The following is a 24,848-nucleotide window of genomic DNA, read 5'->3' on the forward strand; positions in this document are numbered from 1 at the left end:
TGTGATCTATCTATCTTCTTAAAAAAGATAATTAAAAAATGAATGTAAGCATAAAAAAAAAACCATTCTTATAGGGAGCAGGTGTAGCTCAGTGGTTGTGTGCCTCCTTTGCATGTACAAAATCCTGAGTTCAATCCCTGGTACTTCCTAAAAAACATCCTTATAAAGTAATTGAGAATCTCTGAGTTCCAGATTAGACATGTGAATGTCATTACTCCTTAATAAGGAGCAAGTATTTTCCCTGTTTTGGAACCTAGGTCACTGTGCCTTACCATCCCTCCCCACGCACCCATAAATAAACTTCAAACAGAAAAGAAAACATTAAAATTTTATTTTTAATTATTTACCATGGATCAAAGGCATATAAAGGTGGATATAAGACACAATATTTTTACTTGTCAATCTAGAAATTTGTTTCTAGAAAATATATCTGTTCACAAACCACCTGGACACACACACACACACAATCCAGAGCTGGAAAGATTTTAGAAATCATCTTGTCTTAGCCTCACATTTTAAAGATAAGTCAGTTGAAACCCAGAGTCAGAAAGAAGGAAGATTCTAACATTTATTGAGTATGTATCAAGCATTTTATATATGTGACTCTTCACATCTTCACAACTATTCTATATTTGATAGCCAAAATACCCTCATTTTAGTGATGAGGAAAGTGAAGTTTCCCAGAGGTTAAGCTAGTTTTTAGCTAATTCAAGACTATAACCTAGTTCTACCTGAAATTCATTTTTCTCTACACCATATTAGTAAAACAAACTGACTTCTATTAATGAAATGGAAAGTCAGAACTATTTTGAATTTTCTGAGAATGTCTTGCTCTATTCGAAATTTCTGAGCAAGTCCACAATGACAACTTCTTATACTTAATATGTTTTGAATTTCTGAATCATGGGGGATTTTCTGTCAATGATATAAACTTACATTTTGGACCTCTTTTAAGCATTTCAGAAATCGTCAATTAATTTTAAATAAATCACAAAATAAACTTTCAGATACAACCAGAAAATATGGTATGATTCCACTTGCACAAAATATCTAGAAGAAGCAAATTCATAGAGATAGAAAGTAGATTAGACGTTACCAGGGGGCTGAGGGAAGAGGGAATGGGAAGTTATTGCTTAATTGGTCAGTTTCTGTTTGGGGTGGTGAAAAAGTTTGGGTAATGGAAGGTGGTGAGGATAGCACAACATTGTAAAAGTAATTAATGCCACTGAACCATACATGTAAAAGTAGTTGAAATGGCAAATTTTATTTGTATATACATTCCCACAATAAAAATTAATTAATTAATTCTATGCAGGTTTATGTATTTCCTTGATTTGTAGTGTCACACCTGTTTGAGAAGTAATTACTTAATTTCAGAATCAAAATAATATTGACTATACCTCCCCCATACCTACAGCTAGACAGAAGTAAGCATTACCTTTCCTAAAATCCAAAAGAACGTCATTTGTATGTCTATTCTAGACTACTCATTTTGAATATATATATTTATATGTAATCTGTCTGTATATATATTCATTTCTGTATGTTCTTCCAAGGATGCCTATCATAAAATTTGCTTATCTATGGAGTTCACAAGGTTAAGTGCTTGCAATTATCTTGTTTACTCATATGTTCATTCAAAAAGCACTGTGCACATAATTGTGCATAATTGCACTAAACTGAAAATAATCCAAATGTCCAGCAACATACAATAGAATATTATTCAGCAATAAAAAAAGAAGGAACTACTGATACATGCAACAAATTTGGATGAATTGCAAATACATTTTGCTCAGTGAAAAAAAGCCAATTGAAAAGCTTACATAATATATGGTTCCATTTATATGACATTCTAGAAAAGACAGAACTATTGGGATGGAGACCAGATCAGGGATTGCCAGCAGATGCAGTGGGGGAGGGTGTGTGACTCTAAAGGGATGGCACAGGGAGTTTCCGTGGGTGACAGAACTCTTTTGCATCCTGATTATGGTAGTGGTTACATAAATCTATATATATTGGGAAAAAAGGCACTTTTACTGTATGATTTTTAAAAACTTTTTTTAAAAAACACTTTCTTTTTACCAGGCACTGTGTGATCTGGAGGTAGAAGCAAAGATGGAACCTATCCTCAGAGACCTCAATGAGTATAAACACACAAAGGAACTATGGGACAAACAAATGTTTGAGACATGATAACTGAAAAGTCAAAACAGCAACTATTATAGGAAATTAGAGGAGAAAGATCATTTCTATTTTAGGTAAACACAAAATGCTTTAGAGATGAGGTTGCCTTTAAGTTCAGTTTCAAGAGGCAGAGAAAGCAAAGAATCATTTCATATGAAAAATGGTAATTTAGAAAGATTAGAGGGTAGGGCAAAAAGCCTGGTAGTTAACTGGTAGGTAAGAAATTAGGGGAGAGCCTGAGCTAGGATGCTGGCCATTTAACACTGCACAGACAGTTCAGTTAGTGAGACTCACATCTGCAGATGCCCTGGGCACCACCTAGAAGGCTGTACTCATTCATTTCTTCTTTTTATCCCCACCATAATTATAATAATTAAGTTTCTGCCTCATTTGCAAATGTGGGGGACATCTTCATCTTTCTTGCTATAACTTTGGCTCCTCCTAAGTATAATTAGGCTATTTCTTACTTGGAGCTTATTCTCAGATCTCCAAGAACACTCCTTCTCAACTTAAATACTTTCCAGGAATCTCTACTCAGATGGTATCCCAAGAGCAGAGACACAATATTCCCCTTTGGGATCCAGGCAGTAATAGTAGAAATGGAAAGGAAAGTTCAGATTTGAGAGACATCATTTTGGAGATAGGATTGACAAGACCGATTTTTAAATTGAATGTAAGGGATAAAGGATCGGGGAGGAGGGGAAAGAACACGTTTAGAGACAAAGTCCTAAAAAAGATAAAGCTAGTAATGATTTTGCTCTTTTCCAACAATGTCACTCAAACATATTTTTCTTTAATTAACATTTATAAATGAAACCACTTTTCCTTTATTAAAAAAAATACACACAAGGTAGTAAAACATGTTTGAGAACAAACCATTCCAACTTAGAAAGTCTTTCCTTCTAGTTGCTTTAATCTTTTTTTTTTAATATTTTTAATTTATTTTTATTTATTTCTCTCCCCCCACCCCTCACCCCCTGGTTTCTGTTCTCTGTGTCCGATTGCTGCCTGTTCTTCTTTGTCCACTTTCTGTTGTTGTCAGAGGCACGGGAATCTGTGTTTCTTTTTGTTGCATCATCTTGTTGTGTCAGCTCTCCGTGTGTGTGGCACCATTCCTAGGCAGGCTGCACTTTCTTTCACGCTGGGCAGCTCTCCTTACAGGGCACACTCCTTGCACGTGGGCTCCCATATGCGGGGGACACCCCTGCGTGGGCCGGCACTCCTTTCACACATCAGCACTGCACGTGGGCCAGCTCCACACAGGTCAAGGAGGCCTGAGTTTGAACCGCGGACCCCCCATGTGGTAGACAGACACCCTAACCACTGGGCCAAGTCTGCTTCCCTAGTTGCTTTAATCTTGGCATGTATTTTTATATGGCAATTGGGTTCCCAGATTTTTGTGTTAAGAAAGTCTATTCCATCTATAAAGTAGCTGAAATAGAGTCCTTCTGAAAGTGTTCCATTTGCAACTATTGATCAAGGCAAACTGAAATCTGATTGAAATAGCTACATAGGAATGCAACATGTGTGAGCCAGTTTTCCCACTTTGGGAACTCTCGCTGTACAAAGAAATTTCAAATGCTTGGTCTTGTTGCTCACACAGAGCCCAAAGGATATAGTTGATCCATCATTTAGAAACAGAAAAATAGAATTTGTTCCTGAACTATAGAGGTCATTGAGCTTTGATTAACATTTTCAACAGTTCACAGATAGCAGACTGTGGCAGATACTGTCAGTTGTCCTTCCAGTATCTATTCTCTCCTTCTTCCTCACTAACAGGACCCTATTATCTCCAGGGCAGCAATACGCTCAGTGTAAAAACTGATTTTTCAGCCTCCCTTGAAGCTAGGTGAGGCCCTGTGGTACATTTCTGGTTAGTGAAATGTATGTTTCTCTTGGGGAGAGCTTCCAGAACAGGTGGCAAGAGGCAACTGTTGCCTTCCCTTTCTTTCTGCTTGGAATGTAAACACCATCTTGGAGACACAGAGTGAAAAGTCTGAGCCCAGAAGCACTCCATCCGTTGAAAGGTATAGGAGAAGAAGAGGAAGGTGTGAAGGAGTCTGAGAAGGAGTGGTCACTGAGATAGAGAATAAAATTCTAGTCAGTGTGACATCTTGGAGTTGTGATCTTGCAACCAGAGGGCAGCAAGCCTGGGATGGAAGCCAAGCAGGGAGAGAAGTGTAGCTGGGTTCCTGATGGTTCTGTGAAGCGGCTGTGCTAGCCCTGTCCTACCTACCTCTGGACCTCTTTTTAAATGAGAAAAATAAAAAAATCTTCTTTGGACAAGCCATTGTAATAGGGTTTCTGTTACACATAGCCAAAAGCCATCCTAGCGAATACACCAGGAACTGCAGAGTACCTGTGGATTCAGCAGTCTGTTCTGGGCTATCTGAGACCCTAACCACTAATCTTATGACAACCAATTTATTGAATAGTTTTTGTGGGAAAGTAAGTATAACTTAGAGGTCAGGATACTGAGAGGAAAAAAAAAAGTCTCATCAGAAACATCAGGTTAGGTCTATTTAAAAATGGAGTGTACCTGTATTCTAATTTTTTAAAAGTTTTGTTGTTGTTTTAATCCAGATCAAATAACAGTCTATAGAAAGGCGAGCAGGTGTAGCTGGTTAAGCGCCTGTTTCCCACGTACAAGGCCCTGGGTTCAATCCTCAATCCCTCCAAAAAAAGGTCTATGGAAATACCTTTGTAAATTATAAACTCTATTACAAATGTGAAGAAACAGGGGAAGAACTATCAGCCCTGATGTATTAGAAATGACTAGACTAAATGAATTCCTTCTAGTTCTCAGGTAGTCCAATTTACATAAGTAAAAAAAAATCTCCTTACAGACAGGTGCTACGTTTTATTAATCTTGTCTGCCCAGTATCCCAAACAATGTGTTTTCAAGTATTGAGTAATCAATACTATTTAATGAATTGGATGTCAATTTGGATGGAAATCATAAATCAGTAGAATTACATATACCTGGTGGAAATTTGGCAAAATCTATCAAATTTACATATGTACATACCCTCTGATCATTTCTGGGAAATTTCTATTGCACATATATGAAGTGACATATATACATGGTTTTTCACAGCAGCACTGTGTGAAATAGCTCAATATTGGAAACAACCAAAATACCAAGTAATAAGGAATGAGTCAAAGAATTATTGTATATATGTGCAATGGATTAATATGCAGCTGTAAAAAAAGAATGTGGAAGCCTCTCTGTGTGCTGATACCAAATGATCTTAGTGATACAGTAAGAGATAAACAAGGAGCAGAACCGTTTTTTCAGAAAAGGGACGGAGGCAGAGTGAAAATACAAGCATGCATTTACTTACACACAAAATAAAATATCTCTGGAAAGATTATTTTTTAAAAAACACATAACTGGCAGTTTTGGTTGTTTTCAAAGAAGCAAATTGAAAAGAGGGATTTTTTTTTTTTACAAAAAAAGCCACTGTACGTTTTGAAGTATGGATGAATGTCTTATTCCAAAAACAATAAAATAAAATAAGGGGAGAAAGTACTCTATTTATTGAATGGAAGAATAAATAAACTCAACACAGTGGAACATTTACATTGGTATAAATGTATACATATAGCAAAATACAGTCAATAAAACAGTTTAAAATTCATAGAACTAAATAGAAACGATAAAAATTATATCAAAAACTTAAGTGAACTGAGAGGTGATGAGTTTTGTTTATTTGGTTTTTGTTTAGTATTATTATCGGAATAATGAAAGCGCTCTGGGAATGACTGGGGTGATGAATGCACAAATATGTGATTATACCAGTATCATTGACTGTACTCTTTGGGTGGATTTATACTTTCTTAAAATGTAACAATAAAATTGTCTTGTTAAAAAAAAAACTTCAGTGAGCATCAACTGTGCGTCATGAAAACTACCTACCTTAAAGACAGGCAGAGAAAATACCTTCATAATTAAGTAAAGGCAAATTAACTTAAAGGACACTGCTCACATTGTAAATACTTAAGTTTTTAAAAATACAATACTCAAGGTAATTTTTTATTTAAAATATTGGATTGCATTCTTTGTTCAAATTCCAGATACCAAAATAGTAAAATATAAAATATATAAAAACATATTTAAAATGTAAAATCAAAAATACAAAGAAGTACTTTGTAAGAACAAGTTTTTTTCCTTTGAACAAGCTTCCCTCCCCCATGCTGCAGTTACCTAAAAAAAATTAGGATTAACCAAATTTTAAAATCAGGTTTATATTCTACATAAAAATAAGTACATAAATTTAGTAAATTTAGGTAGAATTTAAAAGTTAATCTATGATTTCCACAAGGACACTTATTCATTCATCTATCCAATGAACAAATATTTACTAGGAAGTGGACTTGGCCCAAAGGATAGGGCTTCCGCCTACTACATGGGAGGTCTGCGGTTCAAACCCCGGGCCTCCTTGACCTGTGTGGACCTGGCCCATGCGCAGTGCTGATGCACACAAGGAGTGCCATGCCACGCAGGGGTGTCCCCGGGTAGGGGAGCCCCACGCACAAGGAGTGCGCCCTGTAAGGAGAGCCGCCCAGCACGAAAGAGAGTGCAGCCTGCCCAAGAATGGCGCCGCACACATGGAGAGCTGACACAACAAGATGATGCAACAAAAAGAAACACAGATTCCCGGTGCCGCTGATAAGGATAGAAGCAGTCACAGAAGAACACACAGCAAATGGACACAGAGAGCAGACAATGGGGATGGCGGGGGGGGGGGGGGGGGAAGGGGAGAAATAAATAAAAAATAAATCTTTAAAAAAAAACACAAATATTTATTGAGAAGATATTATGTGCCGTGTCATATCCTAGGAGCTTGGGAGACATCAGTTAACAGAAGAGACCCTTGTGGAGCTTACTTGGGCATGGGGGCTGGAGATTTGGGAAATCATTGGCATAGAAAGGGCATTTTGAAGCCATGAGATAGTATAAGACCAGCAAGGGAATGGGTTTAGATTTGGGATACTCCAAAAGTGAGAGGTCTAGGAGAAGAGGGTATTGGGGATTAAATCATGTCCTACTGAAAAGGCATGTCCAGGTCCCGACCCCTGGTCCTGTTGGTATGAAGCCATCTGTATATAGGATCTTTGAAGATGTTATTAGTTAAGGCATGCCCAAACTGAATGACAGTGGACCTTAATCTAATATGACTGAAGTCCTTATAAGCAAAGGAAATTGAACAAGGAAGAGATGACATAAGGAGCAGCCAGAAGTGAAGTCAACAGAATCCAGAAGAGAAAGTAGAAGATGCCACTATGAACATTGCCATGGTGACAGAAAAGACAAGGAATCCCAACAATTGCCAGCCAGCCAGAAGATACTGACCCCACACAGAAGCAAGCCTTCTAGTTTTTCAAACCATGAACCAACAAATTCTTGCTGTTAAGTCAATCCACTGCATGGCATTTATTTTAGCAACTTGGAAACTACTAGAGGAGGAGCCAGCAAAGAAAACTGGAGGGAGTATCCACTGAAGTAGAATGCAAATCAAGACCTTGTGAGTAGTGCTGAAGGCAAGTAAGCAAAGTGAACCAAGGAGGAGGAAGTGATTGATTATGTCAACGCAGCTGTTGGGGAAAGAATGAGAGAATTTACCGCTGGAATTAGCAAAATGGAGATCACTGAAGACCTGGTGAGTACAGCGGGGAAGACAAAAGCCTGAATGGAGTGGCTTTAAGGGGGAAAAAATGCAAAATGGAGACATATGGAAACTTTGTAAAAAGTTTTGCTGCAAAAGAAAGTAAAAGATAGCCTTTAAGTGAAATCAGGTGAAGGGATGTTGTTTTTAAGATAGGGAAAATAGTGTGTTTATAAGCTGATCGAAATGAGCCGCCAGGGAGCAAATCATGGATAAAATAGGAAAGATGGAGCTCAGTAGATAAATTGAGTGGATGAGAAGAGATGAGAACTTGTAAATATGGGCATGGTAAGAGTTAAGAAAGCAGAGTATGTGGATGCAGATCCTGGTAGGTGGTTACACAAGGTGGAGGGAAGCTGAGGTATTCTTTCATTTTCTTTCTCTCTCTTTTATTTATTTTTTGGCATTCTCTCTTTGATTGCATCCATTTTCTCAGTGAGTAGAAACCAAGAATAGAGGAGGAGATAGGGAGTTTGATGGCAGAAAAGCAGACATGAAATATTCATCTAGGAAAGATGGAGACTGAATGACCAGGGGTATATAATTGAGACTTATGGTGATGAATTTAAAGTGAACCCAAGTGGTATGGTAGTTTAATTTCTTCCAGACTTACTCAGCTCACTGGAGGCAAGGACCTCTATGGATGCATGGAGTGAAAACTTAGATTCAAAGAGTACATACTAGAGGTTCAGTAAGTGTTTAATAAATAAAACATTAAAATTAATAGTAACAATCATGCTTACAATAATAAATACCTAATGCTTTTTGTACTTGTTTTGTGCCAGGCACAAGAACCTCATGAGGTAGGTGCTTTTATTATTCCACTTTACATAAGAAACAGGCAAAAGGACTTAAAGAACTTGCTCAAGCACAGACCTAGGTAATTCATACCTACACATCCTTAAAATAATCCTGTAAATATTTACAGTTCATGTTTTACTAATGCAGAGACAGCTCAGAAGTTAAGTAACTTACAGAAGGTCATACCATAAGTAAACAGAAAAATGAGCACAAAAATTTGGGTCTAATTAGAAATAAAGAGAAAAATTTCCTACCCAGATAAACCCACTTTCCTGTGAAATGGAGCCCTTGCTTTCTACCTTGTAAAGGGAAGCCTGGTCTAGATCAAGCCCAGCTTTCAGGGACAGCCTAACATCAAGTCTAACATATGGTTTTGCCTATTCTGTAGGATTTGGGGAACCTAATACAGTAATCTCTATCCTGAACAGAGGTCCTAGGAGGCCTTTACCACCAAGGCATCTGTAGCAGTTTGATATATTTATGAATTCCAAAAATAGTGGATTATGTTTGTAAGCTGGTCTATTACTGGGCATGATTGAGTTATGATTAGGGCTTTGATTGGGTCATGTCATTAGGGCATTGAGTCCCCACCCAGCAAGGGTAAAAGGCATGGTAAAGGACAAGTTGGAGATTTTGATGTGAGGGTTTTGATGTTGGAGTTTGATGCTGAAGCCTTAAGCTGGAGCCCCAGGAAGTAAGATCACAGAGGAAAGAGAAGCCAGCCCCAGGAAGAGAGGACGCTGATCCCAGGAAGAAGCAAGCCCTGGGAAGAAAGGAAACTTGAACCCAGAGAGAAGCAAGACCCTGGGAGGGAGGAACCCAGGAAGCCTGAACCCTCACAGACGCCGGCAGCCATCTTGCTCCAAAACGTGAAAATAGACTTTGGTGAGGAAAGTAACTTATGCTTTATGGCCTTTATCTGCAAGCTCCTACCCCAAATAAATACTCTTTATTAAAACCAACCAATTTCTGGTATTTTGCATCAGCACCCCTTTGGCTAATATATCATCCAAAAGAAATTTGTGGTGGTGAGAAAAGTATTGCAGCAGATGATTAATCTTTTTGAATACGGTGGTGATTCTGAGGTCACAGACTAAGCCTCTGTATGTTCCGCAGGTTGCCCATAAAGTCCCACACTGACAGCTGGAAAGAACACATTTGTCACTTTTTCCTGGTAGGTGGGGAAGCCCATGTTCCTCATCTTACTCCTAAGCTAGGGGTTCCTTCCTTGGCATCACTTCAGGAGCCAAGGCAAATCAGGGAGTACTAGGCCTTAACATATAGTTATCCACTCCCTCTGAACACAATCACTTATTTGAGCACTGTGTTAGACATTAGCAATATATTAGTAAACAAAAAAGATAGGCTCTTCCCCCCAGGAGGAGAAAACAGAAGAAAAAAAGTCAAAAAATAAATATGTGTTCCTTTGAGGGCTAAAGAGACCCATGGGAGTTATGGTCATGGCCGATGGGGTTAACTACCAGGGCAGATGGCCCCTCTTTGGAAATGGTGTTTATGTGTGATGAATCTGGACTCAGATGGGATCTCCCTTCATAAGACTTTCATGCTAATGTGCTGGAGGTGCAGTTAATGTTGGGGTTTAAGATATATTTAGGGGATTTGAATCTCTGGACTGACAATGTGATAGCCAGATCCTGAGCCTCAACAGACTCCAGCACCTACAATCTGATTTATTGGACTTACCACACTCAGCTAAGATGGAGGTGAAGAAGGACAACCACCACACCATGGAGCCTAGAGTGATTACAACTGAAAATGGGAGGATTGCATCCAGCATCCAGGTGGAATCTGAGCCTCCTCTTGACATAAAGGTGCAATGGACACAACCAATCCAGTGTCCACATAGAAGAGGTGGCATTGGATTGGGAAAAGTGGACATAATGGACAAAGGGTATGGGGAAAGGCAGGAAGAGATGAGAGGTGGAGGCGTCTTCGGGACATGGAGCTGCCCTGGATGGTGCTTCAGAGGTAATCACCAGACATTGTAAATCCTCACAGGGCCTACATGATGGAATAGAGGAGAGTATGGGCCATGATGTGAACCAATGTATATGAGGTGCAGAGGTGCCCAAAGATGTACTTACCAAATCCAATGGATGTGTCATGATGATGGGAACGAGTGTTGTTGGGGGGGCGGAAAGGGGGGGTGGGGGGGTGGGGTTGAATGGGACCTCACATATATATTTTTAATGTAATATTATTACAAAGTCAATAAAAAATAAAAAAATTAATAAAAAATAAATAAATAAATAAATAAATAAATAAATAAATAAATAAATAAATATGTGATGACCACTTTCAATATATGGCTTTAAGGAAATAATTAGGGTGCTCAGACAGAACAAGGGAAAACCTCTCTGAAAAGGTGACATTCAAACTGACACCTGAAGAATGAGAAGTCAGCTAAGTCAATAACAGGGGGAAGGCCATTCCAGGCATTCCAGGGAGGGGGAAGAATATCTTCAAAGAACCTGAAACAGGTCAGTGTCTGGTGTGCTCAAGAAACCCAGAGAAGACCAACGTGGCAGAAGACTACTAAAGACAACAGCAAAACATGTGTTTGCTTAAGTTTTGCCAGGCCCTTTGGTCCATGGTAAGGAGTTTGGATTTTCATGGATTTTATAAAATAGAGAGCAGGGAAAACAATATATGATTGAGGAATTTCTTAAGACGTGAGTCTTGATGGCTTTTCCAACAATAAAGAAATTATATTGAAATTGAAATAACTTTTATAGAGAATAAAGTTTATTATACAGCTTGAGGTAAAAAGGAATAATTGATAGTACTGGATGCATATTGTTATATGCATATTGATGCAGTTTTAATATTAAACCATAATTGTATGCCATAGAAGAGACCCACAAATTTTGAACACAGTAAGATTTTCCCTATTGCTAGGAATTTATGTGAAACCATTATTAACACTGTAATAAGAAATATATGCAAGCCTTAAAATAAGCAAGGCACATCAATGAAAATGAGGAAATGAAAATGGCCTTGTATTCTTTACATTTGAAGTCATTACAAAATTTACCTGACTCTTGGTTCAAAGGAACACAAAATAGCCATCAGTATTTACTGAAACATTACCTATTTCCCATTATTTTATTCTTAAGATTCCTTAGTGGGTCTAAATAACAATGCCCTACACAAGTACTAAGTAAAACACTTCAATATATTTAGTTTTTATTCTTCAGGTTTTTTTTTTAAATTTTATTGACTTTGTAATAATATTACATAAAAAATATATATATGAGGTCCCATTCAATCCCACCCCCCCCACCCCACCTCACCCCCCCCCCCCCCCCCCCCCGCCCCGGCAACACTCGTTCCCATCATCATGACACATCCATTGCATTTGGTAAGTACATCTTTGGGCACCTCTGCACCTCATGGTCAGTGGAAGCACCTTAAACATATAAATGTCAATGAATATTTGCTGATGGATGAAATAAAAATAAATCATAGTGAACAATCATATTTTGTGATTGGATATACTCCATGGGATGGAGTAATCTTGTTAGTGTAGCAACTCAGATACTATGAAATCTAGGGCACAATTGTTTCAACCACTGCTTATCTAGGGTATGGGGTATTGGTTTACCAGGGCTGCTGTAACAAATACCACAGACTTGATGGTTTAAACAGTTCTGGAGACCAGAAGTCCACAGTCACAGCATCAGTAGGACCGTGCCTTCTCTATAGGCTGCAGTGTTCTGGTGGTGGCTTGCTGCAGGCTCATGCCATCACTCTCCCATCTTGTGTCCAAATTTCCTCTGCTTATAAAGACCCAGGCATATTGGATTAAGGCCCACCCTGACTCAGTTTGCCTCACCTTCACTAATAACATCTCCCAAATGGTTCACATCGACAGGACTGGTGATTAGGGAAACATGATTCAATCCATAGCAGTAAAAGTGGCACTCCACAGGACATAGACAAGTAAATCCATCATTTCAAATTTCAATTTTGTTAGCATTTCAATTTCCTCCCACATTAACCTTTCAACAAGAGAGAAAAGTTTTGAAAAATTTAGTTTATAACACCCTTCCCATTCCCCTATGTGTGAATAAAAATTAGCTGAAGTAAAAGAAAAGGTGGAGGTAAACTGAATATAAAAGACTTAGAAAATCCACCAGAAAAAAAAAAATCTAGTTTTTCAGGCTGTTATGTCAAATATCACACAATGGGGTTGGTTTAGCAACAGGAATTTATTGGCTCATACTTTTGAGGCTAGAAGACCATTCTTCAGTTCCTTGGTTTTCTAGTCACTTGGCAATGTCTTCTCCTTTCTCTTTTGGGTTCTGTTGGATTCTGGCTTTCAGCTCCTCCCCAAGGCTTCTGCTCTGTGTGTCTAATTTCTTCTGCTTATAAATGACTCCAGTAATGGGATTAAGGCCCAACCTCATTCAGTTGAGCCACACCTTAACTGAAATAATATCCTTAAGAGATCCTATTTACAATGGGTTCACACCCATAAGAATGCAGATTAAGAACATGTGATTTTGGGGGTACATAATTCAAACTACCACCAGTAGGAAGACTTCCTCTCACAGCAGTGTGATATAAAAACATCTATGGCAACTATTTTAAAGCCCTTTTATCTGATTCCTCACTTGAAGATCAGTTCTATCAATCATTTGCTGTGTTTCTAATAAATAGCAAGTCATTTCTGGACCTCAGGCTACATCTATTATAAAAAAGGGGGGTAAGGGACGGCTAGGGCAAGGCATTGGATTGAATAAATAACTTCTAAGGACACTTCAAGGACCAAAATTTAAAAACAATTCTCATATTAGTAAAGTTTTCTTGCTGAAATTAAATTTCTAATGACAAATGCTAAATCATTAGAGGTAGTAGGTATATTAATTAATTAACCCACATAACACTACAGGAAAAACTACTGCTAACTAATAATGAAAAATGGAGGGAGCCAGAGATTGTTAAGGCACGATTTCCAGTTTTAAAAGAGAGGTGTTCACTAACTTCAAACTTTATCTATGATACTGTTAAAGGATAAGCAATCTGTAGAAAGCATGACTCAGAGAACAAGACTTCCAGCGCAGCTGATTGCAGATCTAGATACAGCAAAAACCATTCTGCGTACACCACACCACACAGTACGCAGCTGGGCTCAACTAGAGAACTCCAGATGCCCTTTCTCCCTGGGACACCATCTGAACCCTGGCTTTGAGATTAAGCCCAGGGGTTTTTCATGTGTCCTGTTGCATATAAGGGGTACCACCACATGCTGGAAAGTTGATACAGCATCCACAGTGGGTTATGTCATAATCTAAGGTTCTCAAAAATCAGCCCTTTAGGAGAGCAAATGTAGCTCAAGTGGTAGAGTACCTGCTTCCCGGGTTCGATCCCCAGTGCCTCCTAAAAACAGACAGACAAAAAAAATCAACTCATTGGGGAGTAGATGTAGCTCAGTGGTTGAGCACCTGTTTCCCATGTACGAGGTCCTGGGTTGAGGCCCTAGCACCTCCTAAAAAAAAAAAATCAGTTCCTTGATCAAGGTCCTCCAAAAAATGGAATCAGCCATGACACCTGCATTCACATGAGAAGGGGCCACTACCACCTGATCCTCATTGCAGTCATATCAAGGGCACTATGGACCCCGGAAATGTCACAGAGCTCAGACTTGGTGGCATGAGGGCTTGTAGGCCAGGCTTTCCCTGATCCCTGCTGGTCACAGTGATGCTTCTTGCTTACCAAGAGCTTTTCAGGTCTATGGATTTCTCTGAAGCTGTTGTCAATTTTAGTCAAGGACTGACTTTGGCTGATTCTTCTAGCAAATTTGTGTCCAAACAGGACTCACTTCAGCATGTTATACTTCCACTGGGTATAAGAAGGCTTTTCTTATTTTTGCGGCCTCAGGAGTTCCCCATTCTGGAATGTCTGATTTCGTTTTTTGTTGTTTTGTTTTTTGAGGTACCAGGGCTGGGGATTGCACACAGGACCTTGTATGCGGGAAGCTGACACTGCCACATCGGCTCCCCTGAGTAGGTGTTTTTGTTGTTTTGCTTTTAGGAGGCACGAGGGACTGAACCTGGGACCTCCTATTTCAGAAGCAGGCGCTCAACTGCTTGAGCCACATCTGCTCCCCTGATTTAGTTTTTAGTCTTTTGCCACCTTGTTCAGTGCTAACATTTAAGTGTCTTAGGTTTTCTATCTGTCTCATCTAGCAATGTGGGACTAAATTCTTGAAGTATGGGAAGTAGAGACCTTGTAAGGCAAACATATGAAGTTGCCAAGCAATATCAAATACCCTTTCAGTTTGTAATCATTGCATACTAAAAGTTGGACCAACAGCCTTTCAAGTTCATCAAACCACTCCAAAGCAGCAATGCAAAACCAAAACAGTGGCAAAGGCCTTCTGTCCACTTGACTGTTGAATTACTTTAATAACAGTAACAAAAATAACCAGATATTTTCTAGCCATATTTCTTTCCTTTGACTAACAAAAGTAAAATTACACGGAAAATGCTTTTATCACATACAAACACACCTAAATGTTTGGAAGGAAACAATGTCCTCTACTAGTTTTTAAACAAAATTTTAAGAAATGCACTCTTCACAATAATGGCTGTGCCTTTGAGAAATATTTGTTGATATACCTTTCAAAAACACACATCTCTAATTGTTTTTAATGAAAACTTCCACATTCAGGCTGATGATTACAGGCAACATTCATCCACGCAATTAGTCATTATTGGCATTATTCTAAGTGACTTACTTTTATCATTTTATTTAATCCTCCTAATTTTCGGTAGTGTTCTCTCTCCCATCTTACAGATAAGGCATCTAGTATGGGCAGCCTGCCTAAGGTCACTCTGAAAGAGGTAGCAGAACCAGACTGGAATTGAGAGTTTGATGCCAAAGCCCTTATTCTCTGGCAAGTTCCTGAAACTGTCTTGTCATTGTGTCCGGAAGTATGGGTAATTTAGAAAAGGTCACCATTTCTTCTTTGCTGTTCAGTCTCTTTCCTCCTTGTCTCTTCGTCCATTTTCCCTCCTGCTTTCTTCCAGGCTTTCTAACTCACACCTGTGGATTTCCTTGGTTTTCTTTTCCAGCCACAGCCAGGAACCTGGCCTCACTCTAGTGCCCAGAAGGCTGAGAGGACAAGTTTAGGATGGAGGCTGAGCCTGTGTGGAAACCCAACCAGAAGGCCACCGGCAAGACCCAACAGCAGAACTGCCTGGAAGTGTGAGGTTACACACCTGTCCATGCCAAGGTCCCAGGCTCAGGTAAGACGACATTCCCTGATCCTTCCCAGCGACACATTTTCATGGCTATCTGGAAACACCTAAGAAATTCTCGGACAGAAGGAAATGCTGCCTAGCAATGTAAATCCAGGCTAAGTTGAACAGCTGCTAATCCAGGCTTTCCTTCTTTAATACTTAATTCACTGTCTAATGTGCAGAGTAAGACATCTTGGAAACTTGGGGGTAAGCCTTGCCTCATTCATTCACATTTCCTCAGCATGACTGGGACCCAAAAATTTTTGCCATTTTTCTGGGGGGAGGACAAAAGGAGATCCTTTATAAAAGTTCTTAGGGTTGCTCTAAATAACACATGCTATTTGATTAGCAGAGATACCGAATTTATCAAATGCCTCCATCCAGGGCTTGTGTTAGAAAAGGAACCAGCCTGTTTCTGCACACTCACAGGATGTGGAAGGCATCAAGTGACAGTTGTAGGAGGCAGCAAGTGCCTGGGCTCAGGAGTCCCCAGACCTGCTCTTCCACCTTCCAGCAATGTGACCTTGAGCCAGTTACTTAACTTCAAATCCCAGTTCTCAGTAAAAAGATATGGGTATTAATGTTCACCACTCAGGGTAGCTGCAAAGAAAGACCCGATGACATCATGTCTGTGAAAGTGCCCAGCACAGGACCTGGCAGACGAGGCATTTAACAAATGGATGTTTTATTTAATTTTATGTCATTTCAAGGGAGGAACAGATATAAAGGCTTGTTATTAAGAAATAAAGGAGAAAGAAACCATAAATTTGTGGCCTGCAATTTTTCCTTCACTCTTTAAGAAAACTGCTCTCCAAACCTATATTTTCAGTTAAAACAGGGAGAGTAGAATCTTTTGCAAAACTTCTCCCACCAAAATTTCAACTTTTAGTAATCACTTAGAAGTTCAGCTGCACAACATATGGCTGCTCTATGTATTACTGCTACATACACACTTACAACAAAAAATCAGGAGCACAGATACCAAAGTCAACAGGGGAAATGCTGATGGTCAAATGTAAATGTTAGGCTTGGAGCCTATCAGAAGAGAAAATATCATTTACAAAGATGAGAAATACAGTGCTCATGATAAGAAAAACATCTGAAATTCTACGCAATAAAGAACACCTACACAGAAAGCTTCTATGAGAAAATCACATTATCCTCTACCTAAAATTACCTGAGATTTCATTTCCAGCACTATTTCAATTTGTTTTTTCAGATTGAAAAAAAAAAATAGGGTCACCACCGTTTTCCCCAGCATTTCCCTTTGGGTAATAACATGACTCAACTACTGACAAAGGGAGCCAGTGAGGGGCTCACTAAAAGAAATACAGAAGCTGACAGCTGTAATGTATGGCAGTCCAACAAAAATAAATTTGCAACCACCATCCAGTTCCAGAACGGGAACTAAAATGGGAATCTTTGATAATATTGCTCTTTGTACGAGGATACTGGGGCTAGAGCTGGACAAGTATCTTACTGCCCATGTGGCCAGAATGCATTTTCTTTCTAAAAGATGAGATGGCTAGGAAGGCATTCAGGTCACAGAGACTGTAAGAAAGCTCAGGTTACCGCAAACCTCCAAAGTCCTTTCCAGAACATAATCAAAGCTCTCCTCTTCATACAGCTACTGCTGTAGCACAACCAGCACAGTGGTGAGTTCCTAGAACCGATTTTTGTTGCTGAGTTCAGCATTAAACAATCTCTGAGAAAGCTTAGATCAGCCAGGCTGAATAAACAAGAAGCAAAAATAAATTTTCCCATGGAGTTTCAAATCAACTAAATGAGTTGTACCATTTCACCAAACACTCATGCATGTAACTCATTCCTTCCACACACACAAAAAGACTATAGTTGGCCAGCCTTCTAGAATTTTCACAGGTTTGGTAATGTTAAATGTAATGACAATGAAAACCATTATTCTTCTCCTCAAATAAATAAATACCTAATTAAGGCACATACTATTTCCATTAAAATTATCTATATTTATACAAATTATATGTCCCTGTCAATGTTAAAAAATGAAGAGTTTATTTATCTTCTACCCTAATTACCCTGGGCGAAAATATATAAGAGCAAAATGTTACAGAGGTCTCCAAAAGCTTTTTGTTAAGGCCAAGCCCCAATTTAAAAAACAAGTCCTTAAAGGTTCTATGGGAAGAAATGACATTTCCAAAGGATTTCATATCTTCAATGTTATGCTTAAGAAGCAATATAAACATTTAACTGAAATTTAATATTTGTTTTGAAAAGAAAAGACCCCTTTTATTAATTCCAGAATTTTGACTCATCCTTTGCTTATACAGATTTCTTTTTCTACTAAAATTTAGATGGAAGATTAGAAGGCATTAGAAAGGTCTCAAACAGCCTTCTCAGTGTATCTTTCTCAAGGCTCCTGCAGAGAGAAAAACCAGTCACAGACAGATGAAACTCTTATAGAGGGAGTTATTTGTTTCTTGAGCTAACCCACTTCCTTCTTCAGACATTTCCTTCTCTTCATCAGTGTGTCTTCTTGCAAAACACATTTCAGGGCTTAGGGCCTAGAAATAGGCGAATTCCAATGGCCATGTCATTTTTTAAATTACTGCTGCAGCAATGCAAAATTACAACCTCAAATTGTCACTTCAGTGATGTAGAAGGCTCCCTTATAGCTAATTGACATATTGGGTTTTTTCTTTTTCTGCTTTTGCAAATGAATCCGAATCATTTATGAGCTAGACCCATGCTTTGAGAAAACAGGCGTCATCAAAGTGAAAAACAACCCAAAAAATTTCAGGGCTCCTGGCTACTTTATGTGGAAGGCTATGAACTTGTCCATGGTAAGGAAATCAAGTTTTTTAACCTTTCAAACTTTAAGCAAACCTTGATGAGTTGCTGGCTTCTTCATACTCAGCATAAACCTGGAGATAAAACTGAAAATCTCACAGTAATTATTAAAGTTACATATTTTATTAGAAATGTATCTTCTCAATGATTATCATATTAACTTTAAGCAAAGCACATATATGAAGCTGGCCAGATATTTGGCTTCTGTGATTTTTCTGTGCTAATAAATATAAAATATAACTCAAAAAATAAGATAAAATCAGTTCTTAGCCTAAACATAAATATAAAAAGCTTTATTCATTTACCAGCAATGACTGGCAGCACAAAAACAGACAGAAGGAACAAAGTATCTTAAAATGTTTATTTTCGTCAGAAAAACTGACAATTTCCTGTTAAGTATTTTGGTTTATTATTATAATAAGCATTTCCCCCTTGAAAAATCCATTCAAAATATCTCAATCCTTGAGGTAAAGAACTAAAAAAAAATCCTGATTTTTTTAAAAGGAAAAAAATTCTTAAAATCCTTTAGCTTGATAAATAGAAATAATCTCTCCTTTTTCTACTCTAGTGAACATAAATGCATTTTATACAGCGAAGTATCCAGTCACTTACTGGCAAACCAAAGGTAAGAACCATTCATTTACACATTCCCTAAACACAGTGTAATACTGCCATGTTCATTGATTTTTTTTTTTTCCGGTTACCAATACTCTTCTGGCAAAGACAAGGTTTTGGAATGGCAAAAGGAACAGAAATTTTAGATCTCAAAGCTCCAGAAGGGAATCAGTCTGAGTCTTCATCATCAAGATAGTCCTCAGCATTGCTTAATGTTCGAACTGCATCTAAAAGGAATAGAGGGAGAAAGCAAAACAGAAAAATTACCAAAACTGCTTGGTTTTGTTGGTTTTTTTTTCCACTTTCAAGGTTCTTGACAATTCAACAAATCATAATCTTCCCTCTGACCCAGAGATTGTCTACTTTCCCCAGGGATCTTTTCTCACATTTGTTTAGCCTAACTGCTAAGTTTCTGCAGCAACAGCTGCTGACACACAATAGTCTGCACATTTCTTAGATGTGCAGAAAAGTAAAGTGCATGGTGCTAAGATACCAATACTTTAACCCCAACAGAAAGCGACCAGCCGCATGCACTGTGACCAATAGGAAACACGCCACAAGCCACTCCACTCCAATAAAGATGCTTCCAACCTCTTCTCCACCAGTGACTCATGAGGCTTCCATCAGTCCAAGCCCACTGCCTTACCTGAAGGCAAGGTCACTGGGTAGAAAGATAACTGACAGGGAGGAAAAGGAAAAGAAAGAGAATGAAAACAAAGCAGCTTCAGTTTCATTCTGAAAAACACAGTCAAGTAAAGTATATTCAGAGGCAAAAGAATAAAATGAAAAGAAAAATAAAGGTTTTACACAGAAAGAGCTGATCTCTACCCAAATACCAAATTGACCTTGGGCAAGGTTCAAAAGGAAGACACCTAATCTTTAACTGTTCACCTGTTCAACTGTCTTATCAATTTCCTATAATAACAGGTTATCCTAGATACAATTTTAGGGGGAAAACTTGAATAAAAGTTCAGGCACAATGCTGGAGCTCAATTAATGTACGTTACAGCACCCAGATCATGTCTCTAAATACCATATCACCATGGCTCACTGGAGATATGACTGATTCCATGTCCAGGGCAGGAAATTTAAAAGATGGGCCTGAAATTCTTCTGTCATGCCATAAAGTAAAATCCTATCAAAGACTATTAGGGCCATGTTAAAAAGTTCAGGATCCAACCTGAAGAGGTTCCTACTGAAGATGGATTTTCAATCAGGATACTAACTATAATAGAATGGAATAAAATACAGTGAATGTTTTAACACATACCCAAAAGAACTCACAGGTCTCCTTTGGAGAATGGCAGGGAACCAGTTCATTATTTTGAAAATTCTTAAATAAAGGGCAAAAATCAATCATTTATTCTGCCTCTGCTGTATCAATTATACCTCTGGATATCCATCCAGTTGAAAAGAGAAAATTTTTCTTTACAGAAAACTCCATCTAATTACTGGAAAAGGAGTGATATAATTAGAATGTCACCATTTTGCAACCATTAGTGAAAAAATGGGTCTAGATAATGATCATTCAATCAATGCTAAAATCACAGGGAGAGTAACAACCAGATATTATATGCCTGCTATAGAAGATTACAATATTCTACATGAAGTATTTATTCTTCTTCCACCGCTAATATAGATGACTGATAGCCAAAACCTGAATATGTTCAGGCCTCTAAATCTAACACCACCTGACCAAAAATACAGGTGACAAAGGAACGATAAATACCACCATAAGAATGCAATCAGCAAAATCCAGACAGGGCAATTACAGGTCAATTGACCCACTTTCTTTAATAAACAAATTGCAAGGTTAAAAAAGAAGAGACAAGGAAAGGGAGAGGAAACACTGATTTAAAAGAAAAGTAAGAGTCGTATCTACCAATCATATTCTGACCCTATCTGGACCCTGACTTAGACAAACTATAATGAACTAAATTAAGAATAAACAAACTTACATAAGAAAATTGGGAAATGTAAATAACAAGGTACTTGATTCTATGAAGGGATTACTGTTAATTTTTAGACATGCTAATGATGTAGTTGGTTTTTTTCCTAAAAAAGCTTTATATACATTTAGAAAAATGATTACTAGAAAAGGGAGTATAGTTCTCTGGGGTCAGAGAGGGGTTTGGCATTTTTCTTGCCCTATCATGATCACGCTCACAGTACACACAAGACTGATAACCTTCTCCATATTAGAAACCTTGTTCTTTAGTCACAACATCCTAAAGGTAGTCACATAGCTACAGGAAATCAGTGGCAGAGAAAGGAAGTTAGGCCACAGTCCTACTTCCTGACCCAACCAAGGCAGCCAAGAGTAGAAGCAGTAGACCTCAAGAAAAACTGTCTCTCCACATAGCTACAGATTTAGCTTCTGGGTCAACAGCTGGGGAACACTAGCTAATCTGAGAAATACTTTCTCACTCACTTAGTGGAACCTTTATCCTTCTATGTGTGACGTATTATTTTAAAGAAATACTATATCCTTCTATGCATGACTTACTATTTTAAAGAAAGACTTGCTCTGGCAGTGAGCGTTCAATGGCTTAAATAATTAAGAAATCCCAAAGTGATTACTGATTCACCCTATAGATGAACTAAATTTAAAAAAAAACAAAAAAAAAAACAATAAAATCTGAAACTAAGATGTATCTGGAACAGCTAAAAGGGCCAATTGAATTCTGAGAAGGGCTGTGATGGAAATTTGATGATAGGAAAGAGGATAATTCTGGGAAGCTCCTGGCAAGCCATGAAGAGAGGGCTACTGACTTTATAAAGCAGGCAACCAGTGGACTCATTTTATTTTGTTGGTTCTGCTAGCAATGGAATAAGGACAGTATGACATTGCTTCTTGTAATAAAACAAGGAGATATATCTGCAGGAGAAATAAGTTTTCCAGAGGTTTAAAAATGGGAATTCAATTATTATAATGATTAAAAACAGAAAAGTAATCAGGATCCCATTACACAAATCTGAGGACTTTGAAAGTGATAAAACCTCAAGTTAAAGTGGAAAAAAAAGGAATTAATGCCTATAATGGAAATTTGTTTTCTGAAAAGTTGTTTTGTGATTCTCCATCAACATAGGTCAACATGGGTCAGTCCACACTTTAGGCTGTAAAAAGATTTAGAATGATGAATAGCAACGCAAAAGAGCTACAAAACCTGGGTGCTTCATTCTTCTCCTTTTCCCTAGGAAATGGTGGTATAAACAATCATTTGTTGGCTTATACTTCAAAGCAGCAAAGTGTCAAACACAAGATAGTAGAGTAAGGCTTGAGAAGTGAGACTGAAGGTGCCCACCCATCAAATTTCCTTCTACCTTTCTTATTTCTGTCTTCCTGGGCTTCCCATGGGCCAGGAGGCTAATGGAGAATGAGAGAGAGAAAAAGGAAAGGTAGACAGGAGGAGTAGGAAAGCAGAGTTCAAGGCACACTCCCCAGGCATTTCTTTCTGGAATCCCTAAGTTAGAACAAATCTAGCAGTGATATACATTCAGTAGGCTACACATGGAAGGGTTCCAGCTCAGACCCAAAGATCAACTACACAGCCAGTCTCTGAATAGTAATCATGAATGATGCAAAAGTTTAACACCCTTTCTTTTAAAACAACTTTCCGATTTTTTTTGAACTTACTCTCTCACATCAATAGGTAATTTTCTTTTGAAAAATGTACACTTTAACTTTATTTTTTAAAGTCATCATGGTACTATGAATGCATTTTTAACAAAATCTAAAATAATTTTCCTTACAGTTGATAACTTCATTTTAAATAAAAACAAACTATAATCAAGGCAATCTTGAATGCTTAATCTTAAAAATTTTTACAGAGAGAGAACCACTTATAGAGACATATCTGAAACAAGGAAATGGAGACCAGAATTCCCTGATGAGGACTGTAATGGAAATCAAGGTGATTAGAACTTGATTGCAGGAAACAAAAGGAATACACAAAAACAGTAAAAGATCCAGGTCACTCAAATTTCTGTTTGCTTGAGGATATTTTGGAGGCTCCAATTTAGACCAAGGATATAAAACCAAATTTCAGAATCACCTAAAGAGATTAGCAAGGAGTTTTCTGCCCCGATACTAACTTAATAAATGTCAGTGGTGAAGGCGCCAGTGGAGAAAGGAAGATTAAAACCAAATACCTGTTCCTTGTTTCTTTTTAAGGAGAGATGCGCAGGCAGCATTGGTAGCCATGTCCAACGCCAGCTTCTTCTCATTGTTTCTTAAGTCTGTTCTCGCACCTTTCCCAACACAAGACAGGCAAATTAGGCATTTTTTTGAAGATAAAATAGTCAACTAATCCTCTTCCTGCCAAAAATAATCACTTTTGGCAAAGCCAAATATAGAACAATTCTGGCCCAGAAGTAAACTTTCTCAAAAACAGTAAAAGAGGAGGCCATAATAATAATATATTTAGCATCTTTAATCCAGGAGCTTGTTGCTGTGCATGTGATAATTATGATCAATGAAGACAAAGCATTTCCCTTAGTCTCCGTAGAATTAATTACATGTGAACTCCTCAGTGAGTATACCAGCCCCCTTGGTAAATCCTAAATCATCAGTCAGACCCCAGTGGTCACATGAGAGTTTAGAGATTACATTCAATACACCCTCTGCCTTTTCTTCTGCTCAAGAGGGTCTTTAGAAAAGACCGTGTGGATGACCTTGAGGGAAATCAAGATTTTATGTATGTACGTATATACCCTCGTGCCAACTGGCCAGATTGCAACACAATAAAACCCAGAGGCAATTCATTGTTCCTGTAGTCCATCTTCTATTTACTTTTTTTTCCCTCTGTCTTTATGGTGTTAAAAATTACATAATAATTCATGAATACATTCTCATTGTTAAAGATTAAAAAATATGGAATTATGCTGAACCCTTAGTCCCATTCCTTCTCTCATTTCTTCCCACCTACCTCCAGAAGCAACCATTCCCAACAAGCTGGTGTGATTTTGTGCATCAATGGATTCAGTCTCATATATGTACGTATGCATAAAATCATACATGTATTGTTTGATTTGTTTTTTAAAAACCTAATATATAAATGTTCATAAGTATTCCATTTTATGGACATTCCAAATTGAATTTAGTCACTGCTCTACTGATGGGGGTTCTAATTTTCATTATCACAAACAATACTACAAAGAACATCCTTCAACAATATCATAGATTTCTGAAGGGAGTTTCCTAGAAGTGATACTGAATGCAAGCATAGGCATATATTTTATTCTGCTAGATACTGTCACATTGCTTTTCAAGAAGGCATCACCAATTTACCGTTTCTGCCACAGTGTATGAGAGGGCCATTTTCTTTGCAACCACTCCATCCTCAATAAACAAAAAATAAATGTTCTAAAACTTAAAGGCACGAAAATATTGAATCAAGATGAAAATAGTATGTTTAATTAGAAATATGGCTATCTTATGTCAAAATCTCTTTCTCCTGAGCAGAACCAATATCTCCACAGGTAG

At 38.1% G+C, this 24,848-nt stretch overlaps 1 protein-coding gene across 4 annotated transcripts in view; it reads right to left on the bottom strand.

The window, feature by feature from the left end:
- Positions 1–19,095: 19,095 nt before the first annotated feature.
- Positions 19,096–24,848, bottom strand: part of OSTF1 (osteoclast stimulating factor 1) — a 48,230-nt gene continuing 42,477 nt past the window's right edge. For 3 of the 4 annotated variants that reach the window (XM_004464325.5, XM_023590474.3, XM_023590473.3), the window contains exons 9-10: positions 23,516–23,614; positions 19,096–19,590 (exon numbers count right to left, since the gene is read on the bottom strand). In XM_004464325.5, coding sequence (XP_004464382.1) covers positions 19,532–19,590; positions 23,516–23,614 — 158 coding nt within the window. In that variant the 3' untranslated portion in view covers positions 19,096–19,531. Of the gene's footprint in view, positions 19,591–19,906; positions 20,041–23,515; positions 23,615–24,848 lie in introns of those variants that run through there. The other variant, XM_071216676.1, reaches the window with a different exon arrangement.

The sequence above is a fragment of the Dasypus novemcinctus genome, chromosome 8 (genome assembly GCF_030445035.2).
Source record: "Dasypus novemcinctus isolate mDasNov1 chromosome 8, mDasNov1.1.hap2, whole genome shotgun sequence".
Classification (NCBI taxonomy): domain Eukaryota; kingdom Metazoa; phylum Chordata; class Mammalia; order Cingulata; family Dasypodidae; genus Dasypus; species Dasypus novemcinctus.